The 21485-nt window shown below is 34.7% G+C and overlaps 3 protein-coding genes and 1 long non-coding RNA gene across 4 annotated transcripts; 2 read left to right on the top strand and 2 right to left on the bottom strand.

Annotated features, from left to right (window-relative positions):
- Positions 1-32: 32 nt before the first annotated feature.
- LOC108817955 (uncharacterized) lies at positions 33-1734 on the bottom strand. The gene is made up of 3 exons (XM_018590787.2): positions 1454-1734; positions 509-836; positions 33-401 (listed from the first exon to the last, which is right to left on the bottom strand). Exons 1-3 carry the CDS (start codon positions 1710-1712, stop codon positions 200-202), a joined length of 789 nt encoding a protein of 262 aa, XP_018446289.2. The 5' UTR covers positions 1713-1734; the 3' UTR covers positions 33-199.
- An 11026-nt stretch (positions 1735-12760) lies between these two features.
- LOC108821095 (BTB/POZ and MATH domain-containing protein 5) lies at positions 12761-15056 on the bottom strand. The gene is made up of 4 exons (XM_018594145.2): positions 14497-15056; positions 13797-14142; positions 13430-13718; positions 12761-13126 (listed from the first exon to the last, which is right to left on the bottom strand). The coding sequence occupies exons 1-4, from the start codon at positions 14895-14897 to the stop codon at positions 12921-12923; spliced, it is 1242 nt and encodes a 413-aa protein (XP_018449647.2). The 5' UTR covers positions 14898-15056; the 3' UTR covers positions 12761-12920.
- Positions 15057-17332: 2276 nt separating this feature from the next.
- Positions 17333-18213, top strand: LOC108834626 (uncharacterized). Its single transcript, XR_008942469.1, has 2 exons — positions 17333-17851; positions 17953-18213. It is a non-coding gene; the product is annotated as an uncharacterized LOC108834626 (long non-coding RNA).
- Positions 18214-18450: 237 nt separating this feature from the next.
- On the top strand, positions 18451-19068 carry LOC108834625 (plant UBX domain-containing protein 12). Its single transcript, XM_018607952.2, has one exon. The coding sequence runs from the start codon at positions 18543-18545 to the stop codon at positions 18987-18989; it is 447 nt and encodes a 148-aa protein (XP_018463454.1). The 5' UTR covers positions 18451-18542; the 3' UTR covers positions 18990-19068.
- The last annotated feature ends 2417 nt before the right edge of the window (positions 19069-21485 follow it).

Raw genomic sequence — 21485 nt, 5'->3', positions numbered from 1 at the left:
ACTATATGGATTTGATATACTGCTTACGAGAATCACATTCACAATGGTGTTCTATTGAATGAAATTAAGACTGCAATATGTTTTTTTCACGCGCAAACAGAGAGCGTTACAACTAGTTATAGACATACAACCGGGAAGACCTTAAGCCGCTCTACAACAAACAGACATGACAGACAAAACAGAGATTTGAAAGCCGTCTCTAAAGAGTAATGATTTTCCTGGGGAGTTGATGTGCTTCGTGGCCATGGTGGTCATGATCATGGAAGAGAAGGGTTAAGATACCTACCAGACACAGAACCGAACCAACCAGAAGCTTGTCGTATCGCTCCACCCAGTGAAACTTCAGCTGGCTTGCACCATAGAACGACAGAGCCACCAGAGATGTCATCACCAATATGGTGCTGCCCAAAAAAATATGAAATCATTTCAGACATATGTTCTTCCCCTCGTAATATCATACTTCATTGCCCTAAGATTGTGTGTATAGAGTTAAGTTTATTCGTCTCACCTGATCAGCAAAACTATGATGGCGAGAACCATCATGGGCTTAGAATTTCCAACAGCGAGGAAAACCGGGAGAGTTGTAGCACATGGAGATAACGCAGGAACAAGGACAAGCCCAGCAACAGCCATTTTCTCCATGGGTTTGTTATGAGAATGAGTGTGACCACCTTTACCAGCCAAAAACAATACAACATAGCTTCCACCGAGGATCACAAGCAAAAGAGAAGCAAGCTTGTGAACAGTCTCTTCACCGGCTATGGTATTCGCCATTGTGATTGCTGTTATACCGAGAAGAGAAGTGGAGATAACATGCAGGACTGCTCCAAATGCAGCTGAAAAAAAAAATATTGAAAATATCAGAAAACAATATGTGTGAATGAACAAATACAACAACAGAAAAAAATACATTGAGTCATGTAGCTGAGCTTGGGAAGGGAAATAATTCAATCCAATGGGAGATTTAACTAGTTCTGTGGTTTTCTTTAGGCACCTTTTTCACAAGTTAAGAACACAAACCAGTTACCCTGACTTTAATTAACGGTTTAAAAATCCAGATCATTTCTTCAAACCCCATGTAACCAGTAACCACAATCAAAAGCTATAAACATCAACACCTTCCTCAAAACAAGTCACATTCTCACTCATTAACACAAATGAGGTTGTTTAGGCGATATATATATATATATATATATATATATATATATGTTTGCTTGACTATCTCTGCATACATTGTGAATAGAGACTTGATCTAAGCTATTCCAAAAGCTACTCTCATTACAGCGTCAAATCATTATTCATATGCATAAAAAGATACCACAAAATGCAACACCACGTTGACACGAACATCATCACAGAGTCGTTAGATCATAACTATCTATTTCTACCTCAATCAAAACAATGCCTTTGGATTAATAGACTCATCGAAAACATCTAAGAAACAGAAACATACTGACTAAGAGAGTTCTGGAAAGCGTCCATTTCTGCGCGCGTCCAACGATTGAGAAAGGTAACCAGTGCGTCGGAATAAACGAGTGAAGGAGCGACACGGTGGCGATTCCGCCGATCGTCGACAGATCCTCCGCCGTAAAAGTGTCCATGCTTCTTCTCCCTTCAAATTGGATCACCGAAGAACTTCGATTGCAGATCTGAGTCTCCGATATCTGTGAATCAGAAGAGAGGTATCTAATATGAATGTTTTCGGGTTTCATGGGAGAACAGAGGAAGCGTAGAAGCAAATCAGTGTACTGTACGCCCAAGAACCGAATCAGACCGGGTAATCGGATCACTTGATTTTAATTGGGCCTAACTTAGGTCTGATTCGAGTAAGCAAATCAAGGCCGCCTAAGTCTGACTACACAAGGAAAACCATTATTCGATTGGGCCATGGTCATGTTTTCATTTGATCAGTTTTTTTTTTGTTCTTAACCACATTTGATCAGTTTCTTTTCTTTTTTCTCTTGCGCAAATGTTTGAAACTAATAAAATTCAATTATATGAAGACGTTTTCCAAAATTATACGAAGCCTTTTTTTTATCTATCTCGCAATTGTTTATTCTATCCTTCCCAGTTGAAACTAAATTCTTTAGTTTTGATTGCATTTCTTTTGGTTACTTTGATTGTGAGTTTATTTCCATTCTCGTTCAATCCAGAACGTGTTATGTCGAATGGACAATTAACGGTTGATGGGAATTGTAGATATCGGATAAATTTATGGAATACTTCTCACTTCCATGAATTTTATTAGTTATTCTATCTTATATCTGTTTTAAACTAGCTGATCTCATCAATAGATGGTTACAAGAAAATGATTTAACATGACTGGTTTAGAAGTTATGTGTACAATGTGGGAATGTCTTCATGGGAATATACAATATATCTTCTTCTATGGTTTTAACCGGCGAGTTTGGGATGAAAGATCATGGCGATCAGTAACAAGTAGTTTTTCAGTTTCCTTTATACTATTAAGGAATCAGAAAATGATGATCAGTTATGTACTTATCATTTCAATGCAGAAGACAAATTATGCAAATGATAATGACTACAACAAATCATGTTATCTTCTAGAGCGGGAGTGTGTGTAACAGATGAATCACATCCAATGATTTTATAGTTGACAAAAAGGCATTTGATCACAATAGATGATACACGAAGAAAAAAATCATATTAGACAAAGACAAAATCATATTAGACCAACAAAAAAATTAAAAAAGTTAGTGTATCAGTCCATGCTATAATTGTGTTAGTTAGCTTTGTATGATTACTTTTCGAGTTTCAAATTTTTAAAACGTATTTGTTGAAGATGTATTATCCATGTACTATGTTGTAAAACAAGTTTGATATTAACCTCGTCTTTATAATATATCTTTGAATTTGAATATTTTGTTTTTTTTCAAAAAAAAATTGATAGAAAATACCAGATCCATAGTTTTGGCAATTGGTTTGTCAATAAGTGATCTCAAATCCATTGTGTTCTGGTGATTGGTTTGTTTATTAAACCAATATTTGGTTTAAACTTATTGTTTTAACTTTTAAAGCTTACGAAATCATAGCTAGTTAAATACACACCCATTAATTAACCTTAGGTGGTGAAAGTGATTCAGGAGAAAGAAGCTTGAAGTTTCTAGTTGGCACAACGGATGCTCAAAAGTCTGATGCTAAAGATCAGCATGAAGTTCACTGGCATAGCAGGTTCGGTTTAGTATCATACTAATATGAATGTTATGATCCTGAGAGTTAATTAAGTGGCTCGAGATTTTATGTGTGATCTGATTTCTGTTTCAGGGGAGTAGCAGCTCGTGCTCTGCATCTTTCCAGAGGGGTGGAGAAACGAAGTGGAAGAGTTACGTATGTAGTTGTCCTTGAAGGTCTGAGTAGGTTTAATGTTCAGGAGCTTGGGAAAAGAGGACCATACTCTGTTGCGCGGATTACATCGCTCGAGATGACTAAGGGAGGTAGGATATATGTTATTTCCGTTTGTAGCTTTTGGTGATTACCGATGTCAAATATTTATTTTCTTAAGCAATTCAGTTGTTTATTGTTTTAACTTTTAAAGCTTACGGAATCATAGCTTTTATGGTTTTAATTAAGCTTATAACTAAAACAATTAAAAGATATGATATATTTATTGGGTTTATAGATCTTATGATTGGTTTGAATATATGGTTAAAGCTATATCGGTTTTACGATTAAAACAATTAAAAGATATGATATATTTGGTTTAATTATCTGATTAAAGTTATACTTGTTAAACAATCAAAATATTTGATATACTTGATTCTTGGATCTTGTGATTGGTTTAAATATTTGATTGAAGCTATACTTATGCGTTTTTTGTGCATAGATTAAAGCTATACTTGTATATACGCTCACTGTAAAGTAAGAAAATTTTCCTTGTTTAGATAACATTTGAGTAATTTCAGAGGACGAAAACTTTGTGTAGATAATATTTGAATAAGAACTATTCTTTTATTGTGATTAATACAATGTATTTCTTGTTTTCTCAGGCACAGTTACGAATGTGGAAGGATTGTCTTGTAGTTTCAATTTGGATCTTGGTATTGATTCAAATGGCCATATCTTGATGGGTAAGTTGCTTAAGAAGCTTCATCTTAATGATGAGAATATGATTATGTACTCTCAAGTTGGCAAGATTAACAGTATTAGAAAAAAACATATCGTTTAAAAATCTTGGAGTATTATCTTTAGTTTCAGTGATTTCCTGTTAAAACTTACTTTTTGTGATATGTTTTAGGTATCAATTCTGATAAACAAAATGAAAGATTGTTCTTATTGAATGAAAGTAACTGACTACGAAAGATATTGATCACAAACTCTCTTGTTACAATCTTCTAAAACATCACTCTCTCCTCTCAATTCTAACTCAAACTCTCGATACCATTTCCCCAAACCCAGCAGCTCATATATAGAGATAAGTGTCAGGAATAAAGTAACTAAACCATGATTATTCCCTAATGAACTATGCTTACTTGCTCTTATCTAATACAGAGTCATTGAACATTAACCCCCTTAGGATCTTCAGCTCTTATCAATACTCCCCGCCTAAAAATCAACATTGTCCTTAAGGTTGAAGTGTGTAAACTTCATTTTGGTCAACCACTCTTCATCTCTTGTTATTGGTTTGTCTCTGCCTTTTAAAGTGAAGTCTATCTTAATCCGGAGAGCCACATCAATTATAAGTTGCTTCAAATATGTGAGTGAATCCCATCAGTAAGCGACGTACATCTACGCTCATAGCTTCCGACTTGATACGGAACATGTGTTAGTTAGCATCATATTATTACTTTTCGAGTTTGAAATTCTTAAAAATGTATTTGCTGAAGATGTATTATATCCATGTACTATGTGGTAAAGCATGTTTGATATTAATAAATAATGATTAGCTGGTAAAAAAAAGATTATGAAAACATAGTAATCATAAATAATATTTAAAATTCACTTTGAGAACATAGAAAACATATAATGTTACATAAAATAGAGTTTATAGCACAATGCACATGTATGATAAATGTAAAAAGTGTGATAAAATAAAGAAAAAGAAGAGTAAACAGAAAAAACAGAAATTTTAGAAACATGAGAAACATATATAATCAATGATATACATATAAGAAATAGTAGAAATCAAAATGATATAACAAATAAGTTAAATATAAATATTACATAATGCAATATTAAAATGCATATTTTATTTTTGTGTGGTTTAATCAGCATCTCCAGACCAACTAAGATATAAATGTTACATTTTAGCAACAGTCGTCGAGTTTCGTTAATGAAGTATTGTATTGAAAGGCATTCACTCGGTAAAGCAAATCCCTGAGTTGACGCGACAAAGAAATTGTGTAGCATCATACTTGAGCGTCCTGTTACACTAAATAATAACAGAAAAAAGAATAAATAATGAAGAAAACTCACATAACTAGTTCAAGGAAGTATGACTAATATGTGACCATGAAAGAGACATGTAGAGATATATTTGAAGAACACATTGGTATCACGTTGTGACCCACTGTTACACAATTCAAACTATTATAGTTTGAATAAAGACGGAAAAAGATGGATGGCACACAAGAGCATACAGCCCTCTCTCTCCTCCCCTCCATCCCTCGGCTTCTTTGCTGTTTTAAAATAAAATATGGTGTGATAACCTACCAGTCTTGAGTTATAGAGGACCAAAAGCTAACAAGAAGCTGGAAATTGCAGTCTTGGGGTTCAAACTCAAGATGTAGACATATAAGTCACTGATCTTACATCAGCAGGCTAATAAGACTTTTGTAAAATAGGAACCGAAATCTTTCTGAAAAAAGTACTGAAATATTCTTATAAAGACCGGAAACCTATACTTCTTCTGCCTCTCTCCAGAGCCTGGCAGCTTTCTTCTTATTATTTCTGTTAAGATTGCAACTTAAAACTCAAAATATTTTATGTGTTGATGGATGGTAAATTATAACCGAAGCTCAATATGTGAGTCCCCTTTCTTTTACCATCGGATATTAAATCAAATTGTATTTCTTAATATTCTACTTTTATTTGTCCTTTTCCTTCTAGTATCATCCCATTTAATTTATAACTAGGTGTTTTTCTACCACCATATGCAATAATAAAAACTTTAAAATATAAAATTCAATTGATAATAACATTTTGTTTATATTTTAAATATTATTATATTTTTATCAATATTGTAATATATATTTGGATTTAATTATACATAAAATTAAGATAAAATAAACAATTTTGGTTATTTTAACATATTTAGTATGAGAAATTGCTAGAAATACCACAAATTTAAGTACCACTTTTCAAAAATATCACCAATAAAAAAATATACCAAATATTTTAGTGATTAATGTTTAGGGTTTAGTATTAAGGGGTTGAGCTTGGGTTTATAAATTTTCTATAAACATGGTTTAAAACATTATCTTAGTGTAGTTTTATCAAAAATTTAGGGTAGTTGTAAAAATAGTCATTCATTAATGGTAAATTTGAAAATAGTATCAAACTTGTGGTAGAATTGAAATTTCCCCATTTAGTATTTACTAAGATATATATATATATATATATATATATATATATATATATATATATATATATATATATATATATATATTTAAATATATATACATATATATATATATATATATATATTTAAATTACAGTTTTAGATTGATTTTTATCTATTTGGTTAAAATATATTAAATCAAATTATATAATTTTAATACAAAATCATGTATAATTTGATAGAAAAATCAACTTGTAAGTAGCATAAACTAATGTGTGTAATTTCCCTAAAATAGGGAAAATTTCATAACTACACTTTGTGTAGTACCACAATTCAAGTTTACCACCATTTTAGGGTCATTTTCACAAATACACTTTCAGTAGTGTGAAAAAGACTAAATTAACCCTACCCTATCTCTAACATATCACCTCTCTCTGTCGCTACCTTCTTCTCTCTGTCGAGACCATCGTTTCTCTCCTCCGGATCCGTCGTCGTCATCGAAAGTCATCGTCGTCGTCGTCATCGAATCATCGTAGTCGTCATCATCGAAAGTCATCGTCATCATCGAAAGTCATCGTCATCATCGAAAGTCATCGTCATCGTTCCGTTGAGATCTCCGACGAGCTAACACACGGATTCTATCTCTCACGCAATCGTCATCTCGTCCCTCTCTCACACACCGTGGATCAGATGTCGGATCCTTCTCCTGTTCAAGTTTCCGAGCTGGTATGTGTATATCTCCTTTCGATTTTGTGTATTTCTGAACGAAATCTGAAACAACGAACGTTAGTAAATATTTGCTTTTATCCAAAAGGCAAACAAGGTTGATTTGGAGTTCAAGTTGAGATTAAGATTTTGGAATAGCTAATACTGCACTTTTTACAGAATTATAATCCCTTAAAAATCTGAATTTTTTGATATTGTTAAAAGTACAACTCGACGATTTATAAGTCTTTATAAATAAGAACGATTTAGCAATAGAGGAGTAGTGTATATTACTTCTAGTGTTGAGATGTAGTGTCTATTACTTGCAGTATTGAGATTAAGATTTTGGAATAGCGAACACTGCATTTTATATAGAATTATAATTCCTTATAAATCTGGATTTCTGGATATTGTTAAAAGTACAACTCGACGATTAATAAGTCTTTATAAAGAAAAACGATTTAGCAATTGAGGAGTAGTGTCTATTACTTATAGTGTTGAGATGTAGTGTATATTACTTGCAGTGTTGAGATTAAGATTTTGGGATAGCGAGCACTACATTTTTTTACAGAATTATAATCCCTTACAACTCGACGATTTATAAGTCTTTATAAAGAAGAACAATTTAGCAATAGAGGAGTAGTGTCTATTACTTCTAGTGTTGAGATGTAGTGTCTATTACTTGCAGTGTTGAGATTAAGATTTTGGAATAGCGAACACTGCATTTTTTACAGAATTATAATCCCTTATAAATCTGGATTTCTGGATATTGTTAAAAGTACAACTCGACGATTTATAAGTCTTTATAAAGAAGAATGATTTAGCAATAGAGTAGTAGTGTCTATTACTTCTAGTGTTGAGATGTAGTGTCTATTACTTGCAGTGTTGAGATGTTTATGTTTAGACATTACTAAAAATATTAACAAACATAGTATTAAGGTTTGAGATTATGAAAGCACGAACATTGTTGTAATGATCCACATCTTTTATATTGTTTATAGATTAATTTTAATTAGTATTTGAAGTTTGAAGATTGAAAATTTAGAAGAGATTGAAGGAGTTGTGGAAGTCGGAGCTCGCCGTATCTTCAGAAGCAAACAAGTGTTGATTGACGTGTTCCAAACAAGGCTTATCTCCTTGATGTGTATCTCAACTCACCGCTTTCATTACATTTTTATTTTCTTATGTTGACCTTTTTCTGTTGCCCAAAAAAATGTTGACCTCTGTTTCAATTTGGCCTTTTTTAAACTGTGCCAATTTATGTTTTTATGCCAATAAGAATTTATAAAATCATTTATAAGACTTTATAAATCGTTTATAAGAAAATTTACAAATAATTTATAAGATTTTATAAATCCACATATAACTTATATGATATAAGGGTTTATAAAAATATTATTAGAGTTTCACAATCTTCATAATATAATTTATAAGAGTTAACAAATCATTTAGAAGAATTTACAAATCCTTACAAAAAGTTATAAGTAAATCTTTCCAAAGATATTTATAAGTGTTTATAATTTTTTATAAATCTTTGTAAATTATTTATAATTATTTATGAATCATTGATAAGAAATAAAAAAATATTTATAATGGTTTATAAAACCATTTACAAGAGTCTGAAGCGGTGGAGTCTTGCTTGCTATACGCATGTGCTATAGAATCTGCTACGTATTATCATCTCTTTACAAAGCCTGCATGTGTTCTTTAACTTTATAAAAATATTTAAAAGTTATTTATAAGGATTTATAAAATCATTTATAAAGATTTGAAGAAACCCTTATATAATTATCTATGAGTATATAAATTCATTAATTATAGTTTATAAAGGTCTATAAAACAATTTATAATGATTTATAAACATTTATAAACTAATTTATAATGGCTTACAAGTTAATTTTTCTAAAGTCCCTCCAAAAGACAATCAACACAAAAAGGCAAATCTAGAGAACTTGAGAATTCTTGTGAGGAATGTTAGGCAGAATGAGTATAAAAAACTCAAAAATGATTTATAAACGTTTATAAACTGATTTTATAATGGATTACAAACTATTTTTTTAAATTCCCTCCAAAAGACAATCAACACAAAAGGCAAATCCGGTGAAAGAGTCACATCCTTTAACAAGAGATATATTTCCTCAACCCATTATAAACCTTTATAAAACTCAGATATAGTACTAGTTTCAAGAAGAGATTATATAACTTATAACCCCTTATAAACCTTTACAAAACTCATATATACTAGTTTCATGAAGAGATTATATAACTTACAACCCCTGATAAACCTTTATAAAACTCAGAAAATACTAGTTTCGTGAAGAAACACTTATCACAAGAGATTTATGTCTTTATAAAGATACACCAGATGATCAGATCAAACATTTTCATGGCTTTTACTTCTCCACAAAGTTACAAAGCCTCCGCTGCAAACACACAACATAAACTGTTAAAATTAAACAATCTCTGAATCAAGAAGACAAAGAGAAAACTTCATTTACACACCTGAAAAGATGAAACAAGCTCAGACACTTGGAGAATGGATGAAGCATACATCAACTCAACGATGAAATCAATAGCAGGTCGACAAGAATCATGAGCACAAACAGAGTCAACACAAGTGGAAACCTCCAAAGGAAATGGTTTTAACCGCCCAGTGTAGATACAACTCAGGAAATAAATGAAACCTTCATACCCAACCGCTCCATAAGTTTATGCCTGAATAGGAATCCTGAGATAAAAAGAATCAGAAGCAAACTTAGATAAAAACCACTAAAGCGTCACAAAAATCATATGTTTCTCTTTTAAGTAAAAGTTATTTGGAGAGTACAACTCTCAACTTCCTTGAACAGAGCACACAACACTGCCCATAAAGCCTCTTTATTTCATGGCTTCGTTAAACCATAACTTCAGATATGAAATTGCAAGTTAATGTGTTGTTCTAATTTCTATCGAAAGACACAAAAAACTAAAACGATCTTCTGTATAGTTGTAAAGGAACAAAGGAAGTACCCAGTAGCTGGTTGAATCAACGACGCCTGGAAAACCAGTGACTGATTGCTGATCACTGCCGGATCCGTACGGCATATCGTGAGAGTGCAGACGAAACTTAGTCTTCTCGTGCATCAGTTTAATCGCACTTACATACGTTATCTATCACACACCATCACAACCACCAAAGACATTAAAAATCCCAATTCCGAATCTAAATCAAGAAGATCACCTAATCGATACAATGTATAACACACCCCGACGCCTTCGGCGGCGAGAACGGCAAACAGCTCTGGATCGATCAGGTGAGAATTCTCCTTCCTCATCTCCTCGATTAGACTCCAAACGGCTTCGAACCGCTGCATCTTGCTTATGATTTTTGTCATCAATTTGTACTGCTCGATGTGAGCTCTCGGAATGACGATACGGCTTTGGACTGAGGAGATGACGCGAGATGGAAGCAGCAGTGGTTAGGGCGGATAAACAGAGGACACAACCCGAACTCAGAGACACAGAACGGCCATGGTCGCAGATGAAGCTTAGTGACTGCAAGGAAGAAGATGAAGTCGTACTCTTCTCTTCGTCAAATGTGACTTCGTCGGTGGTTTTAGATTTAATTAATTAGGGACATAGTGGTCATTTTGCTATTAAAAATCTAGTGGTATAGTTGGTTAGTGTATAATTGAAAAGTAGTATTTTGAAAGTGGTATTAGTGGTAATTTCCCTAAAATATATGCTAATGATTGAAATTCTCATAATCAACTTGTAAGTAATAAATTAATGTGTATAAATATTCTCATAATTTTACGTTTCAATTAATTTTATCAAAATTTATTATTACTTTTGGATATAAATAATAATTATGTATATTAAATCAACTTGTATAAAAATTTAACTATCAAAATGTAAAACTAAATAATATTTCTAAAATTTGTAGATATCAAAAGAAAAAACTAATAGTATTAGGATTATATATATTTGTAAAAAAGTTGCATAAAATTTTGAAGATTTTTAGTAACAAAAAATACACAACGATTAAAAATAGAACCAAATAATATTTAAAATATTGCAAAATGCTTTATATATTTTATTATTATATTATTTATGTTATATTTAAATATATTTGCTAATTGATGATATATATTACTTTTTACTATATTCTAAAAAATATCAAAATATAAATCAACAATCACATCCATAGCAAAATTAAACACACGTAATGTTAGTGCTTGTAATTTTTTTTAGTGAAATTGGTGATAAAGATAACACCCATTTAATCAGCTCTCAGTTTGACGAATACATGCTCCTTAATATATATTTTAAGATTCTATCAAATTGGACATCTCTCGACTTTCTCTCTCTAAATATCAGTTCCGCCTTCTCCCTAGCTTTTAAGCTCGGAATTTTCGTTTCCGACCGGCGGGTTTGGTTCTCGCCACCGCCGGTCCGGCCTCTGTCTCTAATCTCCTCTCTTTTTGTTATTTTCCATAGACTGCGGTCATGCATCTTTTCATTCGGTGGTGGTCCGCCTACGGTTTACCGGGAAATGGTGGCTTCTTCACCGTGTTTCGCTGGCGGTTGATTCTGGGGCCATGCCGTTTCCTTCTCGGCAGTGGTCGCCGGCTTTCGATTCCCATGGATATGTTCGTGCTGAAGTGTTTCGTTATGGTGGTAGGTGGCCGAATTCAGATGCGATCTCGATGGAGCCGGTCTGAAGATCTCTGAAGGTCGGGTCTTTGGTGAAAGACCCCAAATCCTAGCCCTCCAATACAGTCGTTGGAGATGGAGTCGGTGGTCGTGTTGTTATCCCGGTGATTCCGGTGTGTTTTGTCTGTTTGATTCAGCGTCGACCTCTAGTTGGGTTTGAGTCGGTGACTCGCGATCCGGTGAAGTGGTGGTTCCCGGTCCCGGCAGCGAGCTCCAGTCGTTTGAGATGTTGAAGCTTCGGCTGTCGACACATGTCTCTGTGGGGTTGCGGTGTTCAACACGTGGGGAGGATATGTGGAGCGGTGGTGGTGAAGCTTAGCTCTCGGGTTTTCTCGTTTTTGGGCTTGGGGTTGGTTTGTTCTATTGGGCCACCCGGTTTGGGTTTATATATTTGGGCCGTTTCTGGACCTTTGTAAAACCTTTATGTTTAATAATACTTAAGTTGGAAGAAAAAAAAATACATGCTCCTTAATTGCAACCTTTCTTAATATTTCTTTTGAATTCTGGAATATCAGTTTGTGTACCTAAGAATATCAGTTCAAACTATCACGATCTTTGTCGTCTATCAATATCAGTTTGTGTACCTCCTATAAACGACAATATAAAAAGAACACAAAACCAACCCAAAATGCACACTATAATTAGTTTTGGTTTCATAATTCGATTGGTTGATAGAAATACAAACGTTATTACACACACCAGTGTATATATATATATATATAATATATATATAGTATATAATGTAAAACTAGAACAAAGCTCTGGAAAAGCGTGGGATTTTGAAACTATTATAGCATGAAAAATTATGAGGCACGAACACAAGATAGTTAGGATTCGTGTTACTGAATTGAAAAGGTTAACTGCATATCAAAGAGTTAGGATTCGTGTTTCAAAGTAGTCCGTCCACAAGGAACCTTGCAAAATTTGGAAGAAGAAAATACAGAAAAGCAAACTATATACCCCCCTCTATGGTTATTAACCTGAGAAAATGTAAATTAAAGCTCTAAGTGGTTCGTTGTCGAACATGTCGGCTGCTGATATCCCCACCGCTACCACCGCCGTCTGATAGTTGGGCCCACACGCTATGAGACTTGGCTTCTCCGCTGCTATTGCTGCCTTCCTCGTAACCAGCCACCGCCTTCAGAAGCTCGGATTGGAGGGTCAGACATTCATCCTTCATCTCTTTGTAAGCGTCTGTCTCCAGGACAGCTGCAATATTGAAGGCACACCCAACCAAATTCAACCACATCAGAAGATCGATTACAGACTTTAATATGCAATAGTATTATGGGTAGAAAAATAAAACTAAAGCCAAACAAAAAATGTGTAAACTGAAATGAAATGCGTTTATAATCCGATTGGTTAATAATGAATCGAAACCAAATTGCATGAAACCAAACCGAATAAAAATGACTTTTACTCGACTTTGATTCTCATAAGAACAAGAAAACCAAAACACAGTTAAACTGCACATAAGATTGTCCACCCGTGATTCCAATATAAGAAGTATACCTGCTAGGTTCTCGGCAATGAATATTAGGCAAGCGCTCTTTAGTTCTGTAGCTTTATATCTGTCTGCCAAGGCTAGGATCTTGGCAACGGATTTTACTGATACGCCTTTGCAGATGTGAGCTTCACACAACAACCTGAGCCTATTCATGCCGTACTTCTCCGCAGCTGCTAAAAGCTTTACAATCAATGTCTCATATATTTCAGGCAGGTTCAAGAATTCAAATGTAAGAGTCGTCACAGGCTCCACATCTTCCGGAAGAGAATCTTTATACATGAATTGTAGCAAAGCCTGAAAAGAACAGAGCATAAATACAGGTATGATTGGAGGAAACAGAAACAAGTTAAAGAGAAAACGCAAATAATGTACCTTGAAAACCTTAGGTTCCAGATCGTTGATAGTAACCTCTGTATTGTTTGCTTCAAGCTCATCGAAAAATTTAGACTTGAAAAATGGAGATCGAGCAGCCAGGACTAGTTTATGAGCTTGAAACTTCTCGCCAGCAATGTCAAAAGTGACATCAGAACCTTCCATGCTATCCAGTAAAACTCCAAAATGTGATCCAAGTTCTGAATCAGGGACGGGAACAGAGTACAACTGTGGGAACTGTACCTCCGAAACCACAACTCCAACCGTACAGTTGATTATCAAGCAATCGTCTTTGAGGAAGTCAGATGTCTCAAGCAGGGTACGTCTGATGAAACGCTTGTATCCCCTAATCAAACCACAAAGAAGAATGTTACTACACTAACAACTACAGCTAGCACAATTCCTCCATTTTCATGCTTTACACCATTAATTTGGATTCCTACTTAGCAATTTACAAACTTGAAGTACACCCAGCAGCTATAGGAGTCAAAGCAAGCTCATGATTCCTTATATAGAGCAACTGAAGTAATCACATTTTGTATATTCCAATGCTCACATCTCTCCCTTCTTTTTTTTTTTTTTTATCTCACATTCAATAAGCTTACCACAGGATTCAATCAACCTAAAGTATAAATCTTTAAACAAATCATCTAACCATCGATCCTAATCAAGACAAAACAAGAACCGTGCAATCTCGTACCACATGCTTCCTTTGTATTTGAGAGTGTACGGCCCAGTATCAAGCGTCCGCTCGAAATGGCTATGGACCTTGTGTTTCCCCTTGCCGCTTTGATCAACAAGAGAGAGCTCGAAAAGCGCCCTGACCTCACTACCCTCGCTGGCCAACGCGATGAAGACAGAGACGTAAGCGGAGTTGTCCTCGGGGTTCTTGCCGTCCGGGAAGAAGAAGATCGCCCACTGGTACCCTCCCACGGAGAAGTTATCGCTCGCTATGTGCTTCCCGACGCCCATCCCTTTCGCTAACCTGTACCCTCGTATCACGAATTGGTGCGACCCGTTCACCGTCCGCGTCACCGATCTCGAGCTCGTCGGCGATGAACCCCGATCGGGATTCGATCTTGGAATCGCCGATCCGGACATGGATTTAATTAAAATGGTGGAGATAGGGAAGATCACGGGAAGGAGACGAGAGAGCGGGATCGATTTGGGGGAAAACGAGATTTCTAGGGTTTTGATTTCAATTTTGGTTTCGAGACCGTTTTAAAGAAGAAGGCGAGAGGGAAGTCGAAACGGAGATGAAAAGGTAAAAAGAGGTGTTTGGTTGTGAGTTTCAACCTGACTGTGGAAAAGCCGGACCTAATCCTATTGCCAAACAAGACGTCAACTTAGCTCTCAGTCTAAATAAATTTAGAAAAAAAATGTTATTTATATCATCAATTTTTAGTTGCTCAGAAAAAAAATATTATCGACTTTCAAATTTTATTGAAATAAAACACAAACTTTTCGGTAAACAAAAAACACACTTAATTTTTGTTGAAAATTTATTTTAATCATAAATATTTGTTTATCATATTATTTTAGTCATATTGTTAGTCAACGCTTATATTTGACGAATAATATGCCTAAAATAATTTTTAAAATTGATGATCTTTTTGGTAAAAATAGAAATCAATAGTTTTTTTCAAGTTAAATTTTAGAAAAAGAATATTTTTGTAATTATAAAATTTTATAAATAAAAATATTGAATAAATAAAAAGTATACGTTTTCATTCTTTTTTCAAAATAAAATTTAAATAATTTTGATTTATATTTTAATATTTAGTTAACATATCATTAGTTTAGTAATTAGTTATTAAATAATTATAAAGAACTTTTATAATTCTTTACTATAATAATGTCACTTTTGTAACAATTCACATAATCCTAATTGGATTATGTTTCATAATTTTACTGTCATATTTTTTTATCTTGTTGTAAAAACTTAATATTTTTTTAATTTTTACAAGAATAAAAATAATTGTATACAGATTCTTCATGATTCTAATAATGTGGCAACACTGTGGATCTTAACAGTTTTTAGTTAAACTATTTTTCATTAAATAAAATACAGAATAAATCTTGTAACACATTTATAGAAATTATATTAAAAAAAATTCGGATAACTCTATTCGTTTAAGAATAAAAAGTTGAATTAAAATTTCACTAACAAATGTTTTGATAGTAAAATCACAAAAGTTTTTCATAATCATTTTATAACTAAATACTCAATTAATGATAAAATAACTAATTGTTTTAGTATATAAATGAAATTATAGAAATTTTTATTTGTAGAAAATGAAAAACTTTAATATTTTTGGTTTGAATTATTTCTTATTTATAATTTTATTATCACTGTTATAATTATTAAAAATATGTTTTCAATATTAAAATTTAATATTTTGGAAAAGTGTTGATTTAGTTGTGCAAAAAAAAACATCAACTTTAAAAGTTTTTTTAGATATGTTGTTAGTCAACTATAATTGTTGACTAACGTTATGAATAAAATGATATGTCAACGAAAATTTATGATTAAAATAGCTTTTCGAAAAAAAATGACTTTTTTACCGAAAAATTGATGTGTTATTTTAACCAAATTTAAAAATTGATGATTTAAATGATATTTTTCCAAATAAGTTCTGGTCATATGATATGTCTCCGCATTCGGATATCCACTCGAGGTCGTTTTAGATATGAATTTTGGATCTTAAAAAAAATCTCGTTCAGATATTAAAAAAGAACTGAATTGAGTTTGTGTCTTTAACTGATTACCGACTTTGTCTTATGTGAGTTCATATATTTTTAATAGAAGTAACCAAAATATTTAATTTGGTTCGGTTGTTTTATATAGAAGTCATACTTATTATTAGTATGGAAGTTGTCCAAATGTATGATTTCCTTGAAGATCCTGGAGTAGGGTTTTGGGAACGTGATAATCACTATAAAAGAGCAAGAGATCGATGAGAAATCGACAAGACACTAAGGCTATTATTATAGATGAAGGGTAAAAATCTTTTCGGGTGTTCTTGAGTCGTTCTGAGTCAGAAGCTAACATAGCAAAAGCAAATGACAAAGAGACAGAAATTGGGTAGATCAAGAATATTTCAATAGCAATTGTCAGGGTATTAACAAGTTATGTAAAACTAATATAAAGCAAGTCTGTAATACGATTATTTATAGAAATTTCTAATAAAAGCGGAAGATGTTTGCTAATCCTATTGTCTCTTGATTTATCTTTCTGCCGTACTTAATTGTGTGCATCTTGCACTTACACAATCGATCACTACTTTCTCAACTCGGGTTAGATCAGAATGGCATTGTTGATCTGGCTGGTTGTTGATTGTTATGTTGCAGTTAATATTGCATTTTTTCCACGACTTTATTTGATGCTGTAGCATATATGAATCTGAGTTTCGACAACATGGACTAAAATAAGGAAAAAGGAAGACAAATTGAAATTGGTGGTCAAGAACCTGAAATTAAGTATCAGAAGTTATATTATGATTAGCTATTGTTTTGTGCAGTTTCTCCCTCGCAAAGTTAAATCAAGAACCTTATATTTCATAAAAGGCAAAGGTAAATCAAGAACCTTATATTTCATAAAAGAATACATATTCCCTGTTGGTGGTAGATGCCTTCTTTCTTTAGCCAGAGTTACTTCAGCCATGGCATCTTCTTCTAGGCTATGGTAAAGACTTTTCTTTACCAAGTGTTTAGTTTCAATGCAGTTTCTCTACTTTTTCTTTCCTTCCATCCAGGGCCGGCCCTAAATAAAAATCAGCACTGAAAACTTTGAGAACATTGGGATTCATTACTACCAAACATTGAGATGCTGGAGGAAGACCACCTTGAAGAGACAGAAGTAAGCTAATTACTAAAAAAAACATTTCCTCTGTTTTATGTTCTGCTACTCATATGCTTGCTCTCACATGTCCAACTTTAAACTTTGCAGACAAATAAATGATGTTGGATTCGACGATAAATTCATAAGAACATGGGAATATTATTTTGACTACTGCGCAGCTGGTTTCTAGACTCTTACCCTTGGAAACTATCAGGTAGCACATATGATATGAGTTTTAACCATGCTTCTTTCCTCAGTGTCACTCAATAAAAACTTTATTAGAATAATTGATCTTGCGTTTGCCCAACACTACAGGTAGTTTTCTCACGTCCTGGAAATGTGGCTGCACTTGGGGATCCATTCCGCAGCTTCCCTTCTGCTCAAGAATAATCAAGAATATATGAATAATTAGTTTTAACTTTCTTAAAGTACTACTTTAATTTCTTGTGTTGTTTCCTATAATTTGTTTGCGTGTGAAAGTACATATATGTAAACATGTAAAAATATATGGTTCCATGATTCTCTAGCAACAATATTGCATTATCAATTCATTCTACATCAAAATTTATAAGAAAATAGATGGTAAATTATTTTAAGCTATTAAGTCAAATACATAAAGTTGAAAGACAGAAAAGATGCAGTACTTGAGTAATATTTAGAGAACTAAAGCTAAATTTATAATCCATATAAATTTTGGAAAAAGAAAAAGAATTACCAAAAAAGTTGAATATCCACAAATTTTTTTTTGGACAAATCCACTAATTTATTTTGTTGACAATAATAAAAAGGAAAATATCAATTTCTCCACGTCTATAATAAATAGAGAAGTTGCAATCGCCTCAACATCCACTCTTAAAAGTCAAAACACTCCCCCTGAAAAAAAATACCACGAAATTTATAGTTCTATGGCAAAAAGATCATTCGCGATGCTTGAATGCCAATCACTCGTGGAGAATTTATCGCCGTCCGTAGATATAAAACGCCCAAAACGCTCTTCCGACACAACAGTAGCGGCCGACAGTACAACAACAACATGTTTGTTCCCAAAAGCGGTTATTGGATACCCTGTATTGTCCGAAGAACCAAATAGTGATTGGGATAGAAGCTTTTTGTGTAGGATCTGCGTTCGATTACCCGACGGGAGAAGAGTGCAGAGAAGTTTCCTCAAATCAGATTCTGTTCAGCTTCTCTGGTCGTTTTGCTACTCCCAGATTGACCAATCCGAGAGGAACAAACCCTTCCAGCTGTTTCAAGCGATTCCGGGCTATTACAAGAATCTTCATTACGGATCTTACACAAGTTTCGAACAATCTGGGCTTGCCAACTCTTTGATCTCTGTGACTTGGATGTGAAGAATAAGGTCTTTTTTTCTTGTTTATTTTACTCAGTTTGTACTTTGTAATCTCAAGTTCATGGAAAAAGATTTGATCTGATCGGTTTACATAACACACTGTTACAAAGTCTATCATTGAACATGTATTGATTTATGTATATACCAAATTTTGAGGTAAAGAGCGATTGATTTGTTGAAAAAGGTGACAACTAAAAGAACTTGACAAAGACTGAACTTTACTTTTATTTTCTTATGACTCTTTCGGATGCTTTACAATGAAACCTTACAAGCGAATATATACAACTCTATGAGAACCCTCTAGATCATTGGCTGAGCCTTATCTTTTCGCCAGCCTGTCTATGAGTCGACATTGACCAGTCTGGATAAGGTATCAAATCGGTTCCTCGTCGCTAGCTCCTCCTCTCCGTACACAGAGCAACGGCTCTGTTTTGTCTTTACTCTGTTTTGAATCAGAGGAAGACTTGGGCTTGTTTCTTCACCACTTCTATGGGCCGTTACGTTGAGGCCCATGTTGCTCTCACTAATATTCCCCCGCAAACTTGGCGTGGGGGCAAAGACAATGCCAAGTTTGTGTCTCATTTCTTCAAACGGTCTGCGAGCAAGAGGTTTTGTGAATATATCTGCAAGCTGATCTTTGGCTGGAATGTGTTGTGTCTCAATGTATCCCAGAGCCACTTGTTCCCTGATGTAGTGCCAATCGTTTTGAAAGTGTTTCGATCTTTTGTGAAGGGCCGGGTTAGTGCTGAGATACACTGCAGACAGGTTGTCACACTGAAGGACCGTGGGGTCTGGTTGATGCGCTCCAAGATCACGAAGGAGATAGCTCAACCAGGATATTTCATGCGCTGTAGCGGTGAGAGCTCGATACTCTGCTTCAGTTGACGAGCCTGAGACAGTGTCCTGCCGACGAGCTGACCACGAGATGAGGTTTGATCCTATCTGAGTGCAGAACCCGGTAGTTGAACGCCTTGTTTCTTTGCACCCAGACCAATCACTGTCACAGTAAGCAGAGAGTATAAGAGAAGACTGTCGACGTATGTGCATCCCCATGTTGCTCGTGCCTTTGATGTATCTCAAGATTCGTTTGAGCAAGGCAAAGTCTCCTACTGTAGGCTCATGCATTCTCTGACAAACGAAGTTGACAGCAAGCTGAATGTCAGGACGGGTTATCGTCAGAACTGAAGCTTTCCAGCGACACTTCTGAAGTAAGTAGGCTCCGGGAAGAGGTCATCTTGAAGAGTATCAAGCGTCGTTGGTAAAGGCGTAGGCATTGGATTACAAGTATCCATGCTTGTCTGATGAAGAATATCTTCCGCATAAGCTCTCTGATGAAGAAATAGACCCTCAGAGGTTTGCTCTATTTCAATGCCTAAGAAGTATTTAGGGAAGCCCATATCTTTCATCAGAAAACGAGTGTTGAGTTTCTGCAATAGCTCCTCCATTAACTTCTCATCATCAGCCGTGAGTAATATGTCATCGACATATAACAGGGGGACCATGTTTCTGTTATTGTGATGATATATAAACAGTGAGGGATCGGACTTGTTGCAGATGAAGCCAAACTCTATTAAGAACCCACTGAAGGTATCAAACCACGCCCTCGGCGCTTGCTTAAGACCATACAGCGCCTTGGTGAGTTTGCAGACATAGTCAGGCCGTTCCTTGTCAACAAAGCCTTGTGGTTGGGTCATGTATACAGGTTCCTGAAGTTCTCCATGTAGAAATGCATTAGAGACATCAAGCTGTTTGAGACTCCATCCTTTTGCAACTGCCACATTGAGTACTATTCTGATAGTTGCCGTTCTGACAACTGGGCTGAAGGTCTCAAGGTAGTCAAGTCCCTCTTCTTGATGGTTGCCTTTTCCTACCAATCGAACCTTAAGCTTGTCCACATCTCCGTTCGGTTTCAGTTTTGTTTTGCAGAGCCACTATGAGCCAATAACATTCATCTCAGGAGTTCTTGGGACCAATGTCCATGTCTTTAGCATGTGAATTCTCACAATCTCCTCCATAACCGCACTGTTCCAACCAGGATGAGCCATAGCCTCGTAGATGGATTTTGGTTCCGTGGTTGAGAACTTGGATGCAAGTAATGCATATCGAGTGTTGGGCTTGTGTATTACTGCTTTGGATCGAGTAGTCATCGTGTGAGTGTTATCGACGGGAGCAGGAACTGGAGGAGGTGGAGGAGGAGAGTCTGGCTGAGGTTCAGGTTGATTGTTATCAATCACAGCTGGTTGAGTAGGGGGAGGCACTTCTTGTTGCAGAGACGGTAACAGAGGCTGATGTGGAGGACTGGGAGTAGTTGGTCCAGAACTTGGAGGATGAATTGATTTCCAAGCATGCAGCAACGGTGTTTTATAAGCAGGAACGAGGTGCTTGTACTTACTCTGGAATGGGTAGACACTTTCATCAAAGACAACGTGTCTGCTGATGAATGTTTTTCCACTTGGAGGGTGGAGACATCTATAACCTTTGTATTGGTTATGATATC

Source organism: Raphanus sativus, chromosome 2 (genome assembly GCF_000801105.2).
Source record: "Raphanus sativus cultivar WK10039 chromosome 2, ASM80110v3, whole genome shotgun sequence".
NCBI lineage: Eukaryota > Viridiplantae > Streptophyta > Magnoliopsida > Brassicales > Brassicaceae > Raphanus > Raphanus sativus.
This window is presented reverse-complemented; position numbering and strand designations above follow the sequence as displayed.

Excerpts from the sequence above, each read along its gene's own strand:
- LOC108821095 (XM_018594145.2), bottom strand. The coding sequence starts at position 14,897 with ATGTCCGGATCGGCGATTCCAAGATCGAATCCCGATCGGGGTTCATCG. Across the intron at positions 14,143-14,496 it reads AAATACAAAGGAAGCATGTG|GGGATACAAGCGTTTCATCA; the intron begins GTACGAGATTGC and ends TGGTTTGATTAG. Across the intron at positions 13,719-13,796 it reads TGGAACCTAAGGTTTTCAAG|GCTTTGCTACAATTCATGTA; the intron begins GTACATTATTTG and ends TGTTCTTTTCAG.
- LOC108817955 (XM_018590787.2), bottom strand. The coding sequence starts at position 1,712 with ATGAAACCCGAAAACATTCATATTAGATACCTCTCTTCTGATTCACAG. Across the intron at positions 837-1,453 it reads TTCCAGAACTCTCTTAGTCA|CTGCATTTGGAGCAGTCCTG; the intron begins GTATGTTTCTGT and ends TTTTTTTTTCAG. Across the intron at positions 402-508 it reads ATCATAGTTTTGCTGATCAG|CACCATATTGGTGATGACAT; the intron begins GTGAGACGAATA and ends TTTTTTGGGCAG.
- LOC108834625 (XM_018607952.2), top strand. The coding sequence starts at position 18,543 with ATGGCAAAAAGATCATTCGCGATGCTTGAATGCCAATCACTCGTGGAG.